This window comes from Schistocerca cancellata, chromosome 5 (assembly GCF_023864275.1).
Source record: "Schistocerca cancellata isolate TAMUIC-IGC-003103 chromosome 5, iqSchCanc2.1, whole genome shotgun sequence".
In the NCBI taxonomy this organism is placed as follows: Eukaryota; Metazoa; Arthropoda; class Insecta; order Orthoptera; family Acrididae; genus Schistocerca; species Schistocerca cancellata.
The window spans coordinates 104148096-104168813 of record NC_064630.1 but is presented as its reverse complement, the minus strand read 5'-3'; the positions used below and the strand labels follow the sequence as shown (position 1 = coordinate 104168813).

Here is a 20718-nt window from a genome sequence, read left to right as displayed (position 1 = left end):
GATCTATACAAGGGTGATGTACTTGAGGGCAATATTGTGGAAATGGAGGAGGACGTTGATGAAGACGAAATCAGAGATAAGATACAGTGTGAAGAATTTGACAGAGCACTAAAAGACCTAAGTTGAAACAAGGCCCTGGGAGTAGACAACATTCCATTAGAACTACTGATAGCCTTGGGAGAGCCAGACCTGACAAACTCTACCATATGGTGAGCAAGATGTATGAGACAGGCGAAATACCTCAGACTTCAAGAAGAATATAATAAATCCAATTCCAAAGAGAGCAGATGTTGACAGGTGTGAAAATAACTGAACTATCAGTTTAGTAAGTCATGGTTGCAAAATACTAACATAAAATCCAAGGAGAAGAATTAAAGACTTTGAGTTTTGCCTATGACATTGTAATTCTGTCAGAAACAGCAAAGGACCTGGAAGAGCAGTTGAATGGAATGGACAGTGTCTTGAAAGGAAGAGGATAATGGAATGTAGTCGAATTAAATCAGGTGATGCTGAGGGAATTAAGATTAGGAAATGAGACACTTAAAACAGTAAATGAGTTTTGCTATTTGGGAAGAAAAATAATTGATGATGGTCAAAGTAGAGAGGATATAAAACGACTTGCAATGGCAAGGAAAGCGTTTCTGAAGAAGAGAAATTTGTTAACATCGAGTATAGATGTAAGTGTCAGGAAGTCTTTTCTAAAAGTATCTGTATGGAGTATAGCCATGTATGGAAGTGAAACATTGATGATAAATAGTTTACACAGGAAGAGAATAGAAGCTTTCAAAATGTGGTGCTACAGAAGAATGCTGAAGATTAGATGGGTAGATCACGTAACTAATGAGGATGTACTAAGCAGAATTGGGTAGAGGAGGAATTTGTGGCACAACTTTACTAGAAGAAGGGATCAGTTGGTAGGACATGTCCTGAGGCATCAACGGATCACCAATTTAGTATTGGAGGGCAATGTGGAGGGTAAAAATCAATGAATTTATGAAGCAGACTCAGAAGGCTGTAGGTTGCAGTAGTTAGTTGGAGATGAAGAAGCTTGCACAGAATAGAGTAGCATGGAGAGCTGCATCAAACCAGTCTCTGGACCGAAGACCACAACAACAACAAAAATCTCTGATGCTGGTTATCTTTGGTTTGTGATGGCACAAGTGTTTACAGAGAGAGAGAGAGAGAGAGAGAGAGAGAGAGGGGGGGGGGGGGGGGGGACTCAGTGTGTGTTGTGGTGTGTGTGTGTGTGTGTGTGTGTGTGTGTTTTGTAGTGCCCCAGAATTTTACAAAAAGCAGGGCATAAGGATGAGCATGGGATACTGCACCCATTTATTGTTTGTACAGGCGAAACTGGAAGGGAGATAATTCGTCGGCGCTGGCAAGTGCTCAGCTCGACCTGCCAAGAATAATCAAATATGCCCCGGAAGCTCCATGGCCGGCTGCAAAGAGTAATGTGCTTTGTATTGTTGAAAAACAAATGGAGTGACTCGAGATAGTGACTGTTTAGTAGACGCTGAACTGCTGTTGAGAGTACATGCACTGGATGTGGATAGTCAGCCACGATAAAAGCTTATGTATTAATGTTGTTGTTGTGGTCTTCATTCCTGAGACTGGTTTGATGCAGCTCTCCATGCTACTCTATCCCGTGCAAGCTTCTTCATCTCCCAGTACCTACCGCAGCCTACATCCTTCTGAACCTGCTTAGTGTATTCAGCTCTTGGTCTCCCTCTATGATTTTTACCCTCTACGCTGCCCTCCGATACTAAATTGGTGATCCCTTGATGCCTCAGAACATGTCCTACCAACCGATCCCTTCTTCTAGTCAAGTTGTGCCACAAACTTCTCTTGTCCCCAATCCTATTCAATACTTCATCATTAGTTATGTGATCTACCCATCTAATCTTCAGCATTCTTCTGTAGCACCACATTTCAAAAGCTTCTATTCTCTTCTTGCCTAAACTATTTATCGTCCACGTTTCACTTCCATACATGGCTACACTCCATACAAATACTTTCAAAAACGACTTCCTGACTTAAATCTATACTTGATGTTAACAAATTTCTCTTCTTCAGAAACGCTTTCCTTGCCATTGCCAGTCTACATTTTATATCCTCTCTACTTCGACCATCATCAGTTATTTTGCTCCCCGAACAGCAAAACTCCTTTACTACTTTAAGTGTCTCAGTTCCTAATCTAATTCCCTCAGCATCACCCGACTTTATTCGACTACATTCCTACCAACTGATCCCTTCTTCTAGTCAAGTTATGCCACAAACTTCTCTTGTCCCCAATCCTATTCAATACTTCATCATTAGTTATGTGATCTACCCATCTAATCTTCAGCATTCTTCTGTAGCACCACATTTCAAAAGCTTCTATTCTCTTCTTGCCTAAACTATTTATCGTCCACGTTTCACTTCCATACATGGCTACACTCCATACAAATACTTTCAAAAACGACTTCCTGACTTAAATCTATACTTGATGTTAACAAATTTCTCTTCTTCAGAAACGCTTTCCTTGCCATTGCCAGTCTACATTTTATATCCTCTCTACTTCGACCATCATCAGTTATTTTGCCCCCCGAACAGCAAAACTCCTTTACTACTTTAAGTGTCTCAGTTCCTAATCTAATTCCCTCAGCATCACCCGACTTTATTCGACTACATTCCATTATCCTCATTTTGCTTTTTTTGATGTTCATCTTACATCCTCCTTTCAAGACACTATCCATTCCGTTCAACTGCTCTTCCAAGTCCTTTGCTGTCTCTGACAGAATTACAATGTCATCGACGAACCTCAAAGTTTTTATTTCTTCTCCATGGGTTTTAATACCTACTCCGAATTTTTCTTTTGTTTCCTTCACTGCTTGCTCAATATACTGATTGAATAACATCGGGGAGAGACTACAACCCTGTCTCACTCCCTTCCCAACCACTGCTTCCTTTTCATACCCCTCGACCCTTGTAACTGCCATCTGGTTGCTGTACAAATTGTAAATAGCCTTTCGCTCCCTGTATTTTACCCCTACCACCTTCAGAATTTGAAAGAGAGTATTCCAGTCAATATTGTCAAAAGCTTTCTCTAAGTCTACAAATGCTAGAAACGTAGGTTTGCCCTTCCTTAATCTAGCTTCTAAGATAAGTCGTAGGGTCAGTATTGCCTCACGTGTTCCAACATTTCTACAAAATCCATACTGATCTTCCCCGAGGTCGGCTTCTACTAGTTTCGTCTGTAAAGAATTCCCGTTAGTATTTTGCAGCTGTGACTTATTAAACTGATAGTTCGGTAATTTTCACATCTGTCAACACCTGCTTTCTTTGGGTTGGAATTATTATATTCTTCTTGAAGTCTGAGGGTATTTCGCCTGTTTCATACATCTTGCTCACCAGATGGTAGAGTTTTGTCAGGACTGGCTCTCCCAAGGCCGTCACTAGTTCTAATGGAGTGTTGTCTACTCCGGGGGCCTTGTTTCGACACAGGTCTTTCAGTGCTCTGTCAAACTCTTCACGCAGTATCGTATCTTCCATTTCATCTTCATCTACATCCTCTTCCATTTCCATAATATTGTCCTCAAGTACATCGCCCTTGTATAGACCCTCTCTTTATTCCTTCCACCTTTCTGCTTTCCCTTCTTTGCTTAGAACTGGGTTTCCATCTGAGCTCTTGATACTCATGCAAGTGGTTCTCTTATCTCCAAAGGTCTCTTTAATTTTCCTGTAGGCAGTATCTATCTTACCCCTAGTGATACTCGCTTCTACATTTGTCCTCTAGCCATCCCTGCTTAGCAATTTTACACTTCCTGTCTATCTCATTTTTGAGACGTTTGTATTCCTTTTTGCCTGCTTCATTTACTGCATTTTTATATTTTCTCCTTTCATCAATTAAATTCAATATTTCTTCTGTTACCCAAGGACTTCTACTAGCCCTCGTCTTTTTACCTACTTGATCCTCTGCTGCCTTCACTACTTCATCCCTCAGAGCTACCCATTCTTCTTCTACTGTATTTCTTTCCCCCATTCCTGTCAATTGTTCCCATATGCTCTCCTTGAAACTCTGTACAACCTCTGGTTTAGTTAGTTTACCCAGGTCCCATCTCCTTAAATTCCCACCTTTTTGCAGTTTCTTCAGTTTTAATCTACAGATCATAACCAATAGATTGTGGTCAGAGTCCACATCTGCTCCTGGAAATGTCTTATAATTTAAAACCTGGTTCCTAAATCTCTGTCTTACCATTATATAATCTATCTGATACCTTTTAGTATCTCCAGGATTCTTCCATGTATATAACCTTCTTTTATGGTTCTTGAACCAAGTGTTAGCTATGATTAACTTATGCTCTGTGCAAAATTCTACCAGGCAGCTTCCTCTTTCATTTCTTAGCCCCAATCCATATTCACCTACTACATTTCCTTCTCTCCCTTTTCCTACTCTCGAATTCCAGTCACCCATGACTATTAAATTTTCGTCACCCTTCACTATCTGAACAATTTCTTTTATTTCATCATACATTTCTTCAATTTCTTTGTCATCTGCAGAGCTAGTTGGCATATAAACTTGTACTACTGTAGTAGGCGTGGGCTTCGTATCTATCTTTGCCACAATAATGCGTTCACTACGCTGTTTGTAGTAGCTTACCCGCATTCCTATTTTCCTATTCACTATTAAATGTACTCCTGCATTACCCCTATTTGATTTTGTGTTTATAACCCTGTAGTCACCTGACCAGAAGTCTTGTGTTCAAAAATGTGTGATTAATTGATCCTTGGTTTCCGGTAATGTGTGGGCTTACGTCTTAAAGTTTAGTTGTTTTTTTGTACAAAGTGGAAATAAATATGTTCTGGTGCATTTAATGATATTCCAAGAGTAGCGTATTTTTAAATAAGAAGAGAGAGAGCAAGAGAGTGAAAATTTCCCCTTCCTAGCAGTGAAATCTTTGGAGAAGCGTCCGGTGCTAGCAGAAGACAAAGGTGCTGCAAGAAAGCAGAACCAGCATTCTTCAACAAGTAAGTCTACAAAAACGCTAAACATTACACCAGGCCACCGCAAGAATGTGGCTACTGTAAAGAAAGGACCTGAGAAAGAAGGGCAAATATTAAAGAAGTTATAAGAAAAAGAAAAAAAAAAGCAGTTGGGAGTTGCCATAGCAACCGATAACAGTGAGGCTGAAGAAGGATTCCACGATACTTATCCAGAAATATCGTGTTGATAAATGGTGAAATGATTAAGGGAATCAAGAAAACCACACAACGCTGCAGTTAGTCTCAAATCGCCGCCGTCTACGTCTACCAACGCCGACGCACACCAACGCCGACGCTGCCGTACACCAACGCTGAAGCAGCCGTCCACAAAAGCCGACGCCGTCGTCCACCGATGCCGACGTCCATCGACGCTGACGCCGCCGTACACCGGTGCCGTCGCCGCCTTCCACCAACGCCGGGTGAGCTACTACTGACCTTTGATTGTTTGTGAAGTGTGGGGGGTTGTGGAAATAAGCAAGTGTACTTTTAATGATAACTAGATTAAAGGCAAAACAAAACACAATGGAAATGGAACATGAATCCGTAGAGTCTGTTGGAGCTATGGGAATTGAAAAAGAGGGGCCAGATTTAGGTGAATTAATGAGGTTTATCAAAGGGTAGTTTGAATCACAAAACTAGAGGCTCAAGTTCATATCCTAAGTAATCAGATGCAAGAATGGAAAAAAAGAATTGAAAAAAGAATTGTCCGATTCCCTGAGTGAACAGACAAATATTTTATTTAAGAATGTAGAACAAAGAAATGAAGCTAAACTAAAAGGGTTAGTTCAAAAATTAGAATATGATGTAGAATGTAAATGTAGTAATTTGGAAACACAAGTTAACGAAAAATACGACTCTGAAAAATGTATGTAATGTTACATTTAATGTGGTCAAACAAGAATTAACTATGCTAAAAACCAATGTCCAGAAACAAGATAAGTGGTCCCCCTCATACAGGTGCAAATTTCAGGGGTCAAATCACAGGTGGAAACCGTAGAGCAGAACTTCAAAGAAAAGTTAATGATTGCAGAGCTTATAAATTTGAATAGCTTAGAAAAACAAAGTAGAAGAATTAATAGGACAAAAGGTTGAAGAGAAACTAAGTGTTGATATCTCTTCGCCTATAGTAACTTCCGATTTAGATAACACCAAGAAAGACTTAGAAACGTTGAGGAAAGAATTCAAGCTTATGCAGGAGAAACTTTCTGATAATGGACCTCAGTTTACCAGACATGAAGTTAAGGAAGTTTTAGTCTGGGAAAATATATGACACATTTTAATACCCAACTATAATCTATCTTCGAACCCTTGTGAAAGAGTAATGAAAGAGATTGGTAGGTTGTGCCGCACTTATTGCCACGACACTCATACCTCATGGGCGGAAATAATTAAAGATTTTGAGCTTATTCTAAACAAACTACCGCATTTTTCTACAGGAATGACACCCGTAGAAGCCATTCGCAAGCCATTTATAGGAGAACCTCTAATTAAGTGTTCTATGTGTCCGGAGCAAAGAGCTACTGATCACCAAGCCATTCAGGAAAGAGTTGGTAGAAACTTACATAGGAGTGCCCAACAAAGGGTAGATAAATACAATGCAACCGCAACTGACCCAGAATACCATGTAGATGACTTAGTAAAACAACACCTTCGAAGTTCAGCACTGAAAAAAGAAACACACAATTTTTTTCTGAAATATGTAGGACCTTATCGTATTCAATCAATAGTACACCAAAAAACCCTATATTTAGTAGATCCTGTGATGGGAGAGGATAAGGGAATGTTTAATGTTATGGATATAAAATGATATGTACAAAACCCCCAGGGACGTTGATGTTCTGTGTCAACGGGCGGAGTGACGTCCGCCAGTTCCCGAGTTGGGTTTGGTGTTGCTTCCACATTAGTTTTCCTACACCGAACTCCCTTCAAATCTTCGACTATCCTGTAATCTATTTATAGCCCTTAAGCTATCCTATCATATTAGTATTAAAAGAGACCAATTATGACTACACGATTATGACTAATTTAAGGAGTCACAATAAACAGTAACCTCTAAGCATGAGATAAAACTAACAGGGTAACATTCTAACAGGAGATATAATATGATGGTACTGTTTAGGAAGAATGATACCTAGATGACATGAACTGAACATGTGTATGAAATATAGAGGAAGTGACTAACTGAATAACTATTTGATTATAGTGTATATAATTTCTATTTTTAAAGAATGTTTTATATTTTTTGTAAAGTGTGATGTTATGGGGGAGGGTTTATATCTAATTTTGAAAGGGGTGGGTAGCATAGGCACAGACACGACCTACACACCACGCCCTTCATACAAACCTCACATACAAGTGTGACTGGTTCTTCATCATTTGCCGTTCCATAGAAGTTGCCAAGATCTTTTCTTCGGGGCCTTCAAAGGTAGCGGTGAGAATGTCCGTTCTGCAGGAGACGCCGAACATCGTACCTCCCCCGGCTTCTCACTTAAGTACCGGCGAAGTGGGGATCCCGGGGAACGGGGGGTGGGAAGGATTTCCTGTCTTTGGGGCTGTCTTCTTTCTTTCTTCGATCTTAGCAACCGATTCTTTTATTTCCTTTCTCACTTCTCTTAAGAGTACCAATCTATCTTTCCCTCTGTCCACATTCATCTACTTCTATCGCTGAAGTCCTCCTCTTTTCAGTGATTTCTACAAATCTTCAACTAAGAACCTTAGTGGGCCGAAGAATCAGGATGCACGATCACACTTCCACACTCAAACGATTAAATACAAAGACACAGACAAGTAATACACAGGGAGATGTAACAACCGTCTTAGATAAGGGGGGAGGTAGTGCTCAGGAAGGGCTTGAGCACATGTGCTAAGTAATGACGGTTACACATCTCAAGTGAAATGGTATAGTAAGCTTAAGCTAAAGGAACAAGGGGGGATGATGTGTATATCCACCTGTGTTCATAGCTATAGTAGTACAAAGTAATATGAATGGAGATAAAAAGAAATAGATATTAAGCCAGAGGTATCGAGTCAAATAAGTTTCCAATGAATAACAGGATTGTGCAGATTGAATAGCCCGATGAAAAGAAATAAAGTTACAATTGTGGACAAAACATATTTAGTTATTAAAGCTATATAAATGAGCTCTAAGCAATGAACAAGCAAAGAATTTAAGCAGGTAGGCTGAAGGACTCAGGAAGAGTAAAGGAGAGGTAGATAGAAATTTTACCAGGAAACATTAAATAAAATAGTGTGCACAGGAGTACGAAAGAGGCAAGACTATGAATCATTGTTAGAGAAGATAGGGAGGGCGCATCCGATATAGATGACATGAGAGAAAGAGAGGCAGGTAGGCAGACCCAGAGAAGGCTGACCTATACTGTGCGGGCAGGGGAACCAAAAAGGGGATTGACCTGTACCATAGTTTTGTATAAATGGAAGGGGCATACCTACCCAAGGATGAGGAAGAAGATGTTTCCATAGTATCAACCCTTGCATAGATTGGAACCCAAAGGGAAAGGGTGGTATAGTGACCTGAGATTGTAGTGGAAAGTTTCTCCTGGTAAATTTGAATTCTAAAATTTTTTAAATAGAAAAGACGAGTCCTGCACGAGGAGATAGAAAAAAGAGAAAACCCCCAGTACAACTAATTTTTTTTCAGACCCGGAAAACCAGTGGTTATCATTGCAACAGCTTCTAAAAAAAAGAAAAAAAAGTAAAGACTCGACTCAGAATAACGCCTGAACTTTGAAACTGGCTAAGGGGAGGGATTTATTTTGGCCCAATCCTGGAAGCAAGACTAGATAAATCTATTGGAAATAGATAATACTTGTTGTACTATTAGTTTATCATACTACTTTATCTATGAACGATATTACCAACAGCTTAATGAAATACTGGAGATGGAAGAGAGTTTTTGTACCTAATGTTTTTATGTAGTACAAAGTAACAAGATAAGTGTTAAGAAAAGAAATTATTAAAATATATATGTTGTGTGCAAAATAACGAGTGTTCGAGCTAAGGGGAGGGATATGTAGTGCCCCCAGAATTTTACAAAAGTCTGGAGAGACTTGTGTTCCAGCCGTTTCGAACACGCGTTATTTTAAAGCAGGGCATAAGGATGAGCATGGGATACTGCACCCATTTATTGTTTGTGCAGGCGAAACTGGAAGGGAAATAATTCATCGGCGCTGGCAAGTGTTCAGCGCGACCTGCCAAGAATAATCAAATACGGCCAGGAAGCTCCGTGGCCGGCTGCAAAGAATAATGTAGCTTTGTATTGCTGAAAACCAAATGGAGTGACTCAAGATAGTGACTGTTTAGTAGACATTGAACTGCTGTTGAGAGTACATGGACTGGATGTGGATAGGCAGCCATGATAAAAGCTTGCGTATTAATTGTGTTCAAAAATGTGTAATTAACTGATCCTGGGTGCCCAGTAATGTGTGGGCTTATGTCATAAAGTTTAGTTGGTTTTTTTTGTACAAAATGGAAGCAAATATGTTCTGGTGCATTGAATGATATTTCAAGAGTAGCTATTTTTTAAAAAAGAAGAGAGAGAGCGAGATTCTTCAGCAAGTAAGTCCACGAAAATGCTTAACATTACACCGGGCCACCGCAGAGAGTGAGTGAGCGAATGAGTGAGTGAGTGTGTGTGTGTGTGTGTGTGTGTGTGTGTGTGTGTGTGTGTGATCTTTATGGAGTTCCTGTGGAAACCACGGTTTTAAATTCACAGCGCTTACTTGCTGCAGTTTTGCCTTTAAGCTGGCAGGGTACGCTCCAGTGAAATATCAGCAGTTGTCTATGACATTATCTGGCTGCATTCCCGTACGTTATTTGAACATTATATATGTCGGGAGAAACTAAGGTCTCACATTGTGTCCTTTGGCTTATCAGGGAACACAAACATTTCTCTAAAATTCATTGTTTGTTATCTTCTCCCAATAAAACTATGGCTAACGTAACATCAGCTATGTTCAAATTTTTGCATTGCAACAAGAAACCTAAGCAGCCATACATCCCCTGGAGGGAAGCTCTCAAAGCACTGTCACACAAATGTCTCTTTGTATGCTTCACAACAATGTCGCCATTCCAAAGATATGATGTGGACCTCTACAGAGGTTGTATTTGTTGTACTGTGTACAATAAAGAACTGTATTGCAGGATAAAAACTGCATGTTGATATCTAGCCCAGAATTATTTCTTTTGATAAACCGTTTCTTTGAACTGCAAGGTTAAACCAGTCTATAAAGTGAAATGAACAAATGAACTGCATATCACAGATGGCAATTCAAGCCGCCAGTAGAACTTGAAGGGAATTTCATGTTTCATAAATGCTGTGGAGGAAATTATCTGAGAACAATGGATTGCAAAATGTAGATTATGTATTCAATAACTTCAAAATACCACAGTAACATAATCTGTTATTTCTTCAGTCCCTTTGATTTGTCATGGACACAACTTTCTGGAAAATAATATTTAGGACAAACCAGAAATAAAATGATTATTTAATTTTGATAAGTTATGTAACACGCTGTTTCTGGAAGACAAATATTATATTCACGAGAATACACTAAATGTTGCAGGTTGATAAAAAAAAGAAGTAAAAAGCAGTCGAAGGGTTACAGTAACACTGTAATCACGTTATTTGCTGCCACAACCCCTCAATATTGATAAGATTCTATCATATTTCAGCAACCTTTCCTAGAGCTAAGGCTGTCATTCTTGTGTATTATGGCACACCTGGAAAGCTACTTATTACTGATAAGGGTGGTGTGCTTTTTTATGCTATAAAGTGATCCTCCATTAATCTGGTTTATATCCAACAAATCTTGTTACTTCCCAATTCTCTACTATTGTCACCAAGTATGGTTAAACATTGCCTATGCCTGAAGATATGAATACCAACCACATCAAAATTAGAATCTGACATCTCTAGTCAAAAATCCTGAGAGTGCAAGACAGCTATAGGTCATAATACTGTATTTTATTGCTCAACACCAGCCATTACATATAAATACCTTAAATGCTGCAAATTGGAACATTACTTGCTTGTTATCTTAAAGAATGCGGCTTATATGATGGTAATTACTTCCTCGCGATCATATGCCTCACAGGAAATCTGACAGTTTCTAATCTACTTGGCTGAAATACAGAAACTTTTTATGGCACCACCTGTGTTAACCACAGTTAACCTCTCTTACAGTAATATGTAAATTGAATGACTGCTGTTATTTTCATTCATTATTGTAAATATCTTCTCAACACTGCAACAGACATAAGAAGAAAGTGTTGTGTAAAATAGCTTACATTCCAGTGAAAAGACTCCTTCAATTTTGGTGCTAAGTTTTCATTATACAATTTTTCTGCTTGGAGGAGGTATTTTGCTGTTTTGTCACGTACAAACTTTTTCCGTTGTGAGTCTGGGTCACCTGTTAAAAAAAAAAATCACAAAGCACGTTGAACAGATAAACACAGTTAATGAATGCACACCTGAAATCAACAAATCTGATAAAATATATTTTCCCATTAACTACATTCATATGACATTGGACTCAGGGTTATACTGATTATGTCAAAAATGTTCATTTTGTCTGGGACCATGCAAAAAATAAATGTGATCTTTTTCATTGTGGATAAATTTAGTTAAGATGATGTGACAAATACAAAATAAAAAGAAGACTTACAAAAACTAGTTTAACTCTTCATCAGGAGCAGTATTAGCAGCATTTTACATCCATTTCTGGATAAAGACCTCCTCTAGACTTGACCATGCATTGTGCTTTTTAACTACACACACCTATATCGCTCCCGCGCATTTTCCAATGTCATCCATCCAACTTCCACTGGGTCAACATTTCAGTCTTTATCTTGAAATCCAGTACATAACATCCTAGGTCCATCTACCACCCATTCACTTAGCAACATATCCTGCTGACCTACATTTCATTTTCATTAAGGTCCTAAGTATACATACTACTACAGTCTGTTCCATGATCCATTTGTTTCATTTCTTGTACTTCCCATAATTTTCAACATGAATCTTTCCATCTGTTACTAAGCAACCCTCAGTTATTGAATGGCTTTTGTGTTAACAGTGTTTCACAGTTGGTCATACAAACAGATTGTAGGCTTTCCTTTAAACATACTTTAGTTGTTTTGTTTTGAAAGTCTCATTTAGTTTACCAAAAGCACTCTAGGCCATTTTTATTCTTTTGTTTGTTTCTTTTGCTGTCCATCCACTTGTCTTAAATTGCTCTAATTACAACACTTGTGAACTGGTTCTATGACTTCTTTATTACAAGGTGCAATATTCTTTTCGATGTGTTATTGTACATTATTTTAGTCTTATTATGACTGATTTTCAAGCTTACATTCAAACCTGTTGAAACAGTTGTTCTATACATGTTGAAATTCATCTCTATTAGCAGCAAACTGTAAATCAGCAGTAAAACAAAGAAGTGTCACTTATGTTCCATTAATGTCTATTCCCCATTCACTCTCCCAGAACAAACACTATAATGCTAAGGATAGTTTCAAAAGCTGTAGCACTGATTTCACACATTCTTTAGTATACTAACAAAGATTGAGTCAAGGTCTTTTAAGGATTGTTAATAAAGTTTCAATGAAAGTCATAAGTTTTCTCAGAATATGTGAATGCCACTTCGATGGTAGGCAATGAAAAACTCATAATTCCACCTGGAAATTCCATCTGAAGTCATAAGTTTTCTCAAAATATGTGAATGCCACTTCGATGGTAGGCAATGAAAAACTCATAATTCCACCTGGAAATTCCATCTGGAAATCTCTAATTACAGAGACTCCATTACCAAAGACAGACCTGAAAGTGCTTTGATTTCTCAAATTTGTCAATAACTAGGCTTCTACTATATAGTTACAAATGTACTAACATTATCTGTATCACTTTATATATTTTTTAAGAAACCATTTTTGCTTCCACTGTAAAATTTAACAAAATGGAATTACAAGATTTCCACTGCCTACCACTGACTTACTGCTCCATTCCACAATTTCATTTATGGCTGTAAATTGTCAATTGTAGATTTGCACAACCAAAAGACACACGTTATCTTTTACACACACACACACACACACACACACACACACACACACACACACAAGCAAGTACACCTCACGCACACATGATGCCATCTCCAGCAGCTCAGATCAGAATCAAACTGTCACTTAGAACTGAAGCAGCAATCTGGAGGGTGTGGGAAATGGGAAGGGATAGCAGGGTAGGGGTGGGAGAGAGAGAGAGAGAAGTGTGCACGGACTAGGTAGCCAACAGGCACCTTTTGACTGTCTAATCTCTGCATGCTCCACTAGACCGCAATCTTCTCTCGCCCCACCCATACCCTGCTGTACATTCCCTACCCCTCCCAGATTGCTGCTTTCATTTTATATGACAGCTGCATTGCAGTCTGAGCTGCTGGAGATGGCAGTCGTGTGCGTGAGGTGTGCTTACTTGTGGGAATGAATGTGTGTGTGTTTTCTTTTCTGATGAAGCCTTGGTCACAAGCTAATTTGTGGCTTTTTGTTGTGACTATCTGCAACTGAAAGTGTCATCTCTATGGTAAGCAGCAGTCTACCTTTTCCTTATATTGCTAATATTCCAACCTGGAGTTTCCATTGTTTAAATTGACAATTGTGCTATATTCACTTCTAATGTCAGTTTAAAAACTCATATTTTAATGAGTGTACCTTTTACAATAAAGAAAGGAGTGAATAGTAGTTTGTCTCTCATCTTTCTCCATTCTTGGGAAGCAGAGCAGTTACAAAATAATTCCAATTTTGAGTAACTGTCTTCTTTTGCAAACATTCTTTAAACAATTGTGCAAGTTTCTTTTGTAACATTTTTACACCATGATTAACCATTTCCATTCAGTAATCATCTGTACAGCATTTGTGATCTTCATACCTCAAATGGCTTTGCACTCCTTATCTAGTACTACTTTTGGATTGTAATTATTTTCACTGTCAACTGACAGTGTGTATGACTCATATGTTAAGTTATAGCAACATCTAAATAAATTGTGGAGTGTTGGTACAATTTTCTATCTGTTGTTATTGTTCCACCTACCATCTTAATAGATAAACTGTAGTTTCTATCTGACTTAAATTTCAGCTTTGTTTTCATCATAATTTTATTGTTTTTTTATTGTTTCCCATCACCAAATTTTTATTGATCTTCTCACATCCCCACAAAGATATTTTGAATAGCTTTGTTTAATTCATTGTGTTCTGTCAAGTGTATATGAGTATTACTAACTGTAAGTATTATTATAACAAAAGTTAAAATCAGTGTCAAAGGAATCTCTCATAGAGTGTTTAGAACAATTCTGTAAAGATATTTCTCACAAATGATACACAAACAATGAAAAAACAGAAGCAAACTTGGAACGAAACTCACTCTTACATGGAATTTTGTGAACAAATTGTTTCACAAAATTTCACACAGAGAAACATGACAACAGAGAATCAATAGACAAGAATGGAAAGGCATAAAAAAAGAGACAGGATAACATTTATAACACATTCAGTACAATAGAATAAGCTGTCATAATTGAAAGATTTCTGAGTTGAATTTCAAAAAGTAAGAGGTATGGTAATTTAACCATTGAGGTCAATATGTTCCTACAAAAATAATAGAAATTTGTATCTCACTTGTTTACAAAATTATTATTTTCAAAACATACAACATTCTCCCTCTTAACAGGGGGACCTTCCGATCTCAGAAATTCAGTTCAGTATGAGACTTCATAGATTAGTAGCAAACTTCAAGGGTGTTCACTCATAGATGTCTTAAAGCACACTATCCAGAAAATTCTGAAAAAAGGGCTCTAAGTTTCAAATGTATTTCATACACACTTCAAATATGGGTCATAAGCAGCGAGATGGCAGATAAGTCAAGTAGCTCAACCAGTAGCGTGCTAGACTGTCATATGGCTGATCTTGTTTGATCCTAGCTACCTGCCAGAATAGTTTCATTATGTTGTATTAATTGTTTTAAAAATTATTACAACTGTTAAATAAAGTTAATGATCTAAATTATTATCAATTAAATCATAAATAATTTCATTTTGTTTATGACATGGCTGTCACAGTTACTTAAAATGTGAATTACCCTCATCAATATTTTCCTTTTAAAAAGTTGAACAGTTTCAAATGTATTTTTAATGGAGGTAAATTAATTACCACCGTCACAAAATTCTGGGTGGAGTTTCAGTTATATATATAAAAACAAAGATGATGTGACTTACCAAACAAAAGTGCTGACAGGTCGATAGACACACAAACAAACACAAACATACACACAAAATTCAAGCTTTCACAACCAACCGTTGCTTCGTCAGGAAAGAGGGAAGGAGAGGGAAAGACGAAAGGATGTGGGTTTTAAGGGAGAGGGAAAGGAGTCATTCCAATCCCGGGAGCGGAAAGACTTACCTAAGGGGGAAAAAGGACAGGTATACACTCACACACACGCACATATCCATCCGCACATACACAGACACAAGCAGACGTTTTTATATTTTTCCCACATGGAATGAGGAAACATTCCACGTGGGAAAAAATATATCTAAAAACAAAGATGATTTGACTTACCAAACGAAAGCGCTGGCACGTCGATAGACACACAAACAAACACAAAAATACACACAAAATTCTAGCTTTCGCAACCAACGGTTGCCTCGTCAGGAAAGAGGGAAGGAGAGGGAAAGACGAAAGGATTTGGGTTTTAAGGGAGAGGGTAGGGAGCCATTCCAATCCCGGGAGCGGAAAGACTTACCTTAGGGGGAAGAAAGGACGGGTATACACTCGCGCACACACACACACATAGCCATCCACACATATACCTATATATGTATATGTACACATATACCATATATGTGTGGATGGATATGTGTGTGTGTGTGCGAGTGTATACCCGTCCTTTTTTCCCCCTCAGGTAAGTCTTTCCGCTCCCGGGATTGGAATGACTCCTTACCCTCTCCCTTAAAACTCAAATCCTTTCGTCTTTCCCTCTCCTTCCCTCTTTCCTGACGAGGCAACCGTTGGTTGCAAAAGCTAGAATTTTGTGTGTATGTTTGTGTGTCTATCGACGTGCCAGCGCTTTCGTTTGGTAAGTCAAATCATCTTTGTTTATATATATATATATATATATATATATATATATATATATATATATATATATATATATATATACTAAAAAGAAAGATGATGAAACTTACCAAACAAAAGCGCTGGCAGGTCGATAGACACACAAACAAACACAAACATGCACACAAAATTCTAGCTTTCGCAACCAACGGTTGCCTCGTCAGGAAAGAGGGAAGGAGAGGGAAAGACGAAAGGATTTGGGTTTTAAGGGAGAGGGTAGGGAGCCATTCCAATCCCGGGAGCGGAAAGACTTACCTTAGGGGGAAGAAAGGACGGGTATACACTCGCGCACACACACACACATAGCCATCCACACATATACCTATATATGTATATGTACACATATACCATATATGTGTGGATGGATATGTGTGTGTGTGTGCGAGTGTATACCCATCCTTTTTTCCCCCTCAGGTAAGTCTTTCCGCTCCCGGGATTGGAATGACTCCTTACCCTCTCCCTTAAAACTCAAATCCTTTCGTCTTTCCCTCTCCTTCCCTCTTTCCTGACGAGGCAACCGTTGGTTGCAAAAGCTAGAATTTTGTGTGTATGTTTGTGTGTCTATCGACGTGCCAGCGCTTTCGTTTGGTAAGTCAAATCATCTTTGTTTTTATATATATATATATATATATATATATATATATATATATATATATATATATATATATATATATATATACTAAAAAGAAAGATGATGAAACTTACCAAACAAAAGCGCTGGCAGGTCGATAGACACACAAACAAACACAAACATGCACACAAAATTCTAGCTTTCGCAACCAATGGTTGCCTCGTCAGGAAAGAGGTTTTTTTTTTTTTTCTTTTTTTTGAGATCTGGTGTGAAAAAAGGTGAGAAAGGGTTGGTTAGGGCTGGGCTATGTCGATCCTGTGGTGAACTTGTGTAGGTAGATAATGATGTGCATAAAGGTTAGGTGGTTGTGTTGCCGCCAAAACACGTTAAAGGGTGGAGAAATACGGGAAAATTTCGAAAAAACTACGTGAGGATGTATTAAAAGGAGTGGTTTGGTGGTGGCAGATTATGGAAATGAAGCTAACAATTGTTTGATGAAGAAATAATGACGTTAAAACCTGTGGGAAGCAGCTAAAAATGATCGGTGATGAGAGAAAAACGGAAATGGAAATAAAGCAAAAGTTATTAAAACTGCCGAAAAGGTTGTTTAATAGCTAAAAGGAAGTGTTTGTGAACTGGAAACGGTGGATTTTATAGCAGCAAAGCGGAAAAAAAAATTTTTTTGGTTATGGTTTGGAAGTGATTTACGTATTATTACGTATTATTGAGTATATATCGACGGGATAAAATTGTATACTGGATTACGGTAAAAAAGGAGAAGGTGAATAGAAAGTGAAACTGCTGGCAAAAACAGAAGGAGGAAATAAGACGACAGAAAAGACTACGAAATGTAACAGTGACAATAACAATAACGATAACAATAACAAACGTGATGGTTGCGTTCAAATTAATGATATGAATATAATAGAGGGAAACATTCCACCTGGGAAAAATATATCTAAAAAGAAAGATGATGAAACTTACCAAACAAAAGCGCTGGCAGTTCGATAGACACACAAACAAACACAAACATACACACAAAATTCTAGCTTTCGCAACCAATGGTTGCCTCGTCAGGAAAGAGGCAACCATTGGTTGCGAAAGCTAGAATTTTGTGTGTATGTTTGTGTTTGTTTGTGTGTCTATCGACCTGCCAGCGCTTTTGTTTGGTAAGTTTCATCATCTTTCTTTTTAGATATATTTTTCCCACGTGGAATGTTTCCCTCTATTATATATATATATATATATATATATATATAATTTCATGAAGGATGCCTTCATGAAATACTCCCCACTCCACCAAGAGTGTCTTTCCGCCGCCCACCTAACCTTCGTAACCTCTTAGATCATCCCTATGAAATCCCCAGACCACCTTCCCTACCCTCTGGCTCCTACCCTTGTAACCGCCCCTGGTGTAAAACCTGTCCCATGCACCCTCCCACCACCACCTACTCCAGTCCTGTAACCCGGAAGGTGTACACGATCAAAGGCAGAGCCACGTGTGAAAGCACCCACGTGATCTACCAACTGACCTGCCTACATTGTGACGCATTCTATGTGGGAATGACCAGCAACAAACTGTCCATTCACATGAATGGACACAGGCAGATGTTGTTTGTTGGTAATGAGGATCACCCTGTGGCTAAACATGCCTTGGTGCACAGCCAGCACATCTTGGCACAATGTTACACCGTCCGGGTTATCTGGATACGTCCCACTAACACCAACCTATCCGTACTCCGGAGATGGGAACTTGCTCTTCAATATATCCTCTCTTCCCGTTATCCACCAGGCCTCAATCTCCGCTAATTTCAAGTTGCCGCCACTCATACCTCACCTATCATTCAACAACATCTTTGCCTCTGCACTTCCGCCTCGACTGACATCTCTGCCCAAACTCTTTGCCTCTGTATATGTCTGCTTGTGTCTGTATATGTGTGGATGGATATGTGTGTGTGTGCGCGTGTGTATACCCGTCCTTTTTTCCCCCTAAGGTAAGTCTTTCCGCTCCCGGGGTTGGAATGACTCCTTACCCTCTCCCTTAAAACCCAAATTCTTTCGTCTTTCCCTCTCCTTCCCTCTTTCCTGACGAGGCAACCGTTGGTTGCGAAAGCTAGAATTTTGTGTGTATGTTTGTGTGCCTATCGACCTGCCAGCGCTCTTATTTGGTAAGTCTCATCATCTTTCTTTTTACATATATGTTTCCCTCTATTAATATATATATATATATATATATATATATATATATATATATATATATATATACTTCGTGGAATGTTTCCTTCTATTATAACTATATATATATATATATATATATATATATATATATATATATATATATATATATATATATATCAATTTTGTATTTTATGTGCAGGCACCAGAATGATAATTGTCATAAAAACAATGAAAACAAAAAGTATTTTGGCATCTTGCACAATTTATGAAGGATGAATGTTTGTAGGAACAACCCTTTTTTTTTTAAGATCTGTTGAAAACCATACTTCGTTAACATTCCTGAAAATTTATCTTTCATTAGAAATCGTGGAAGCATATCAGGCATATCGGATCATTTCCTTAAAAATTGACAATGGCAGCTTATGATGGACTATTGATTGTATTTTTATAGTTTTGCAAGAATTTATTTCTCTATTATTTTCAGTAAGGTAAGTGCAATTTTGTATACAAATTATTAGATTTTTTACTTGTCTACAAAAACAGACATCACATGTTTGAACAAGTGGAGTACATTTTGGAGGAATCACTAACCGTAAATGTTAGTGATTTCTCATCATCCTGAAAGATTTTGTTGTGTAATTCAGGATTTGATTTTCCAGCCCAAGAGTCAATAATTAACAGAAACCATTCTTGACCGACATAAGACTTCAAACATCGGTTGAGATAGTCAGTATAGAGTTCTGTTGTTGGCTTCTCAGATTTTGAACACACTATTACAAAGTTTTTTTTAATTTTACTTATATTATTTTACTGTTCTTTTGTACTCAGGTACCAAAGTTACTGGTTGTCTCTTGTAAACAAACACATGAGATAGAATGTTTCCAGACAGTGAGAGCATATTGAGTGGTATATGTATGTTAGGGTGTCCATTTCATTTTCATTGAAAAAGGGGACATTTAAAATAAATTAGAGAAAAACCTGGGACAATGAAGAAAAAAAAATGGGACATAAATATTGTGTAGACTAATTTAATACACATACAAGTTACCTTTAAAACGTGCACTCAGATGACCGCAAATAACTTTTTACAATTATTCTGCCACACTATGGCCCAGAAATTGCCAGACAAAACTCCACCAAATGAATCATGTTTTTCATGTTAATGTTTTTAGTTTTGAAATAAGCAAATATTTCAGACCATGTTGCACTTACACTTTCTTTGTCTCCTTCTTCACTTTTTATTAAGTTCTGTGCACATGAAAATTCATCAAACAGTTCGTCTTCGTCAACAGGAAAATTTGGTACAATACTTTTAACAAAAACACAACAGTCCTGAATATCCTTTACTGTAGCTGCTCCTTTTCAGTAGTAACCCAGTCAAATGCTTTAAAAGGCATGAGAATTGTGCACCACATGTGCTGGACAGTCAACACCTACTATATTATTCACTGTGTTCTGTTGCAGTTTATAGAACAAATTGTTTTTTTTTTTTTTCTTTCCTCTGCTTGCCACCAAAATTGGTGTTAGTGTTGTCTGCAGAAACTACAATCACCTTTCCCTGAAGATCATATTTCTTTAAAACCTCCAGCACATAATTATGAAGTAAATCTGAAGTTTCTCCAGCTAAATTAAGCAATTCGAGCACTTTGACTGTGGTACCATTTTCAGGGTGAAAATACCTGATAAGGAGAGAAACCAACTTCAAATCCAGATGATTCGATGTATCAATCATTACAGAAATGAATCGAGCACTTTTCAGTTCATTTAAA

At 38.0% G+C, this 20718-nt stretch overlaps 1 protein-coding gene across 2 annotated transcripts in view; it reads right to left on the bottom strand.

Moving 5' to 3' along the window:
- The window catches only part of LOC126187600 (ribosomal protein S6 kinase delta-1), a 191245-nt gene that overhangs the window by 110811 nt on the left and 59716 nt on the right, over positions 1-20718 (bottom strand). For both annotated transcript variants that reach the window (XM_049928787.1, XM_049928788.1), the window contains exon 7: positions 11329-11450. In XM_049928787.1, the coding sequence (XP_049784744.1) occupies positions 11329-11450 (122 nt within the window). The remainder of the gene's footprint in view (positions 1-11328; positions 11451-20718) is intronic.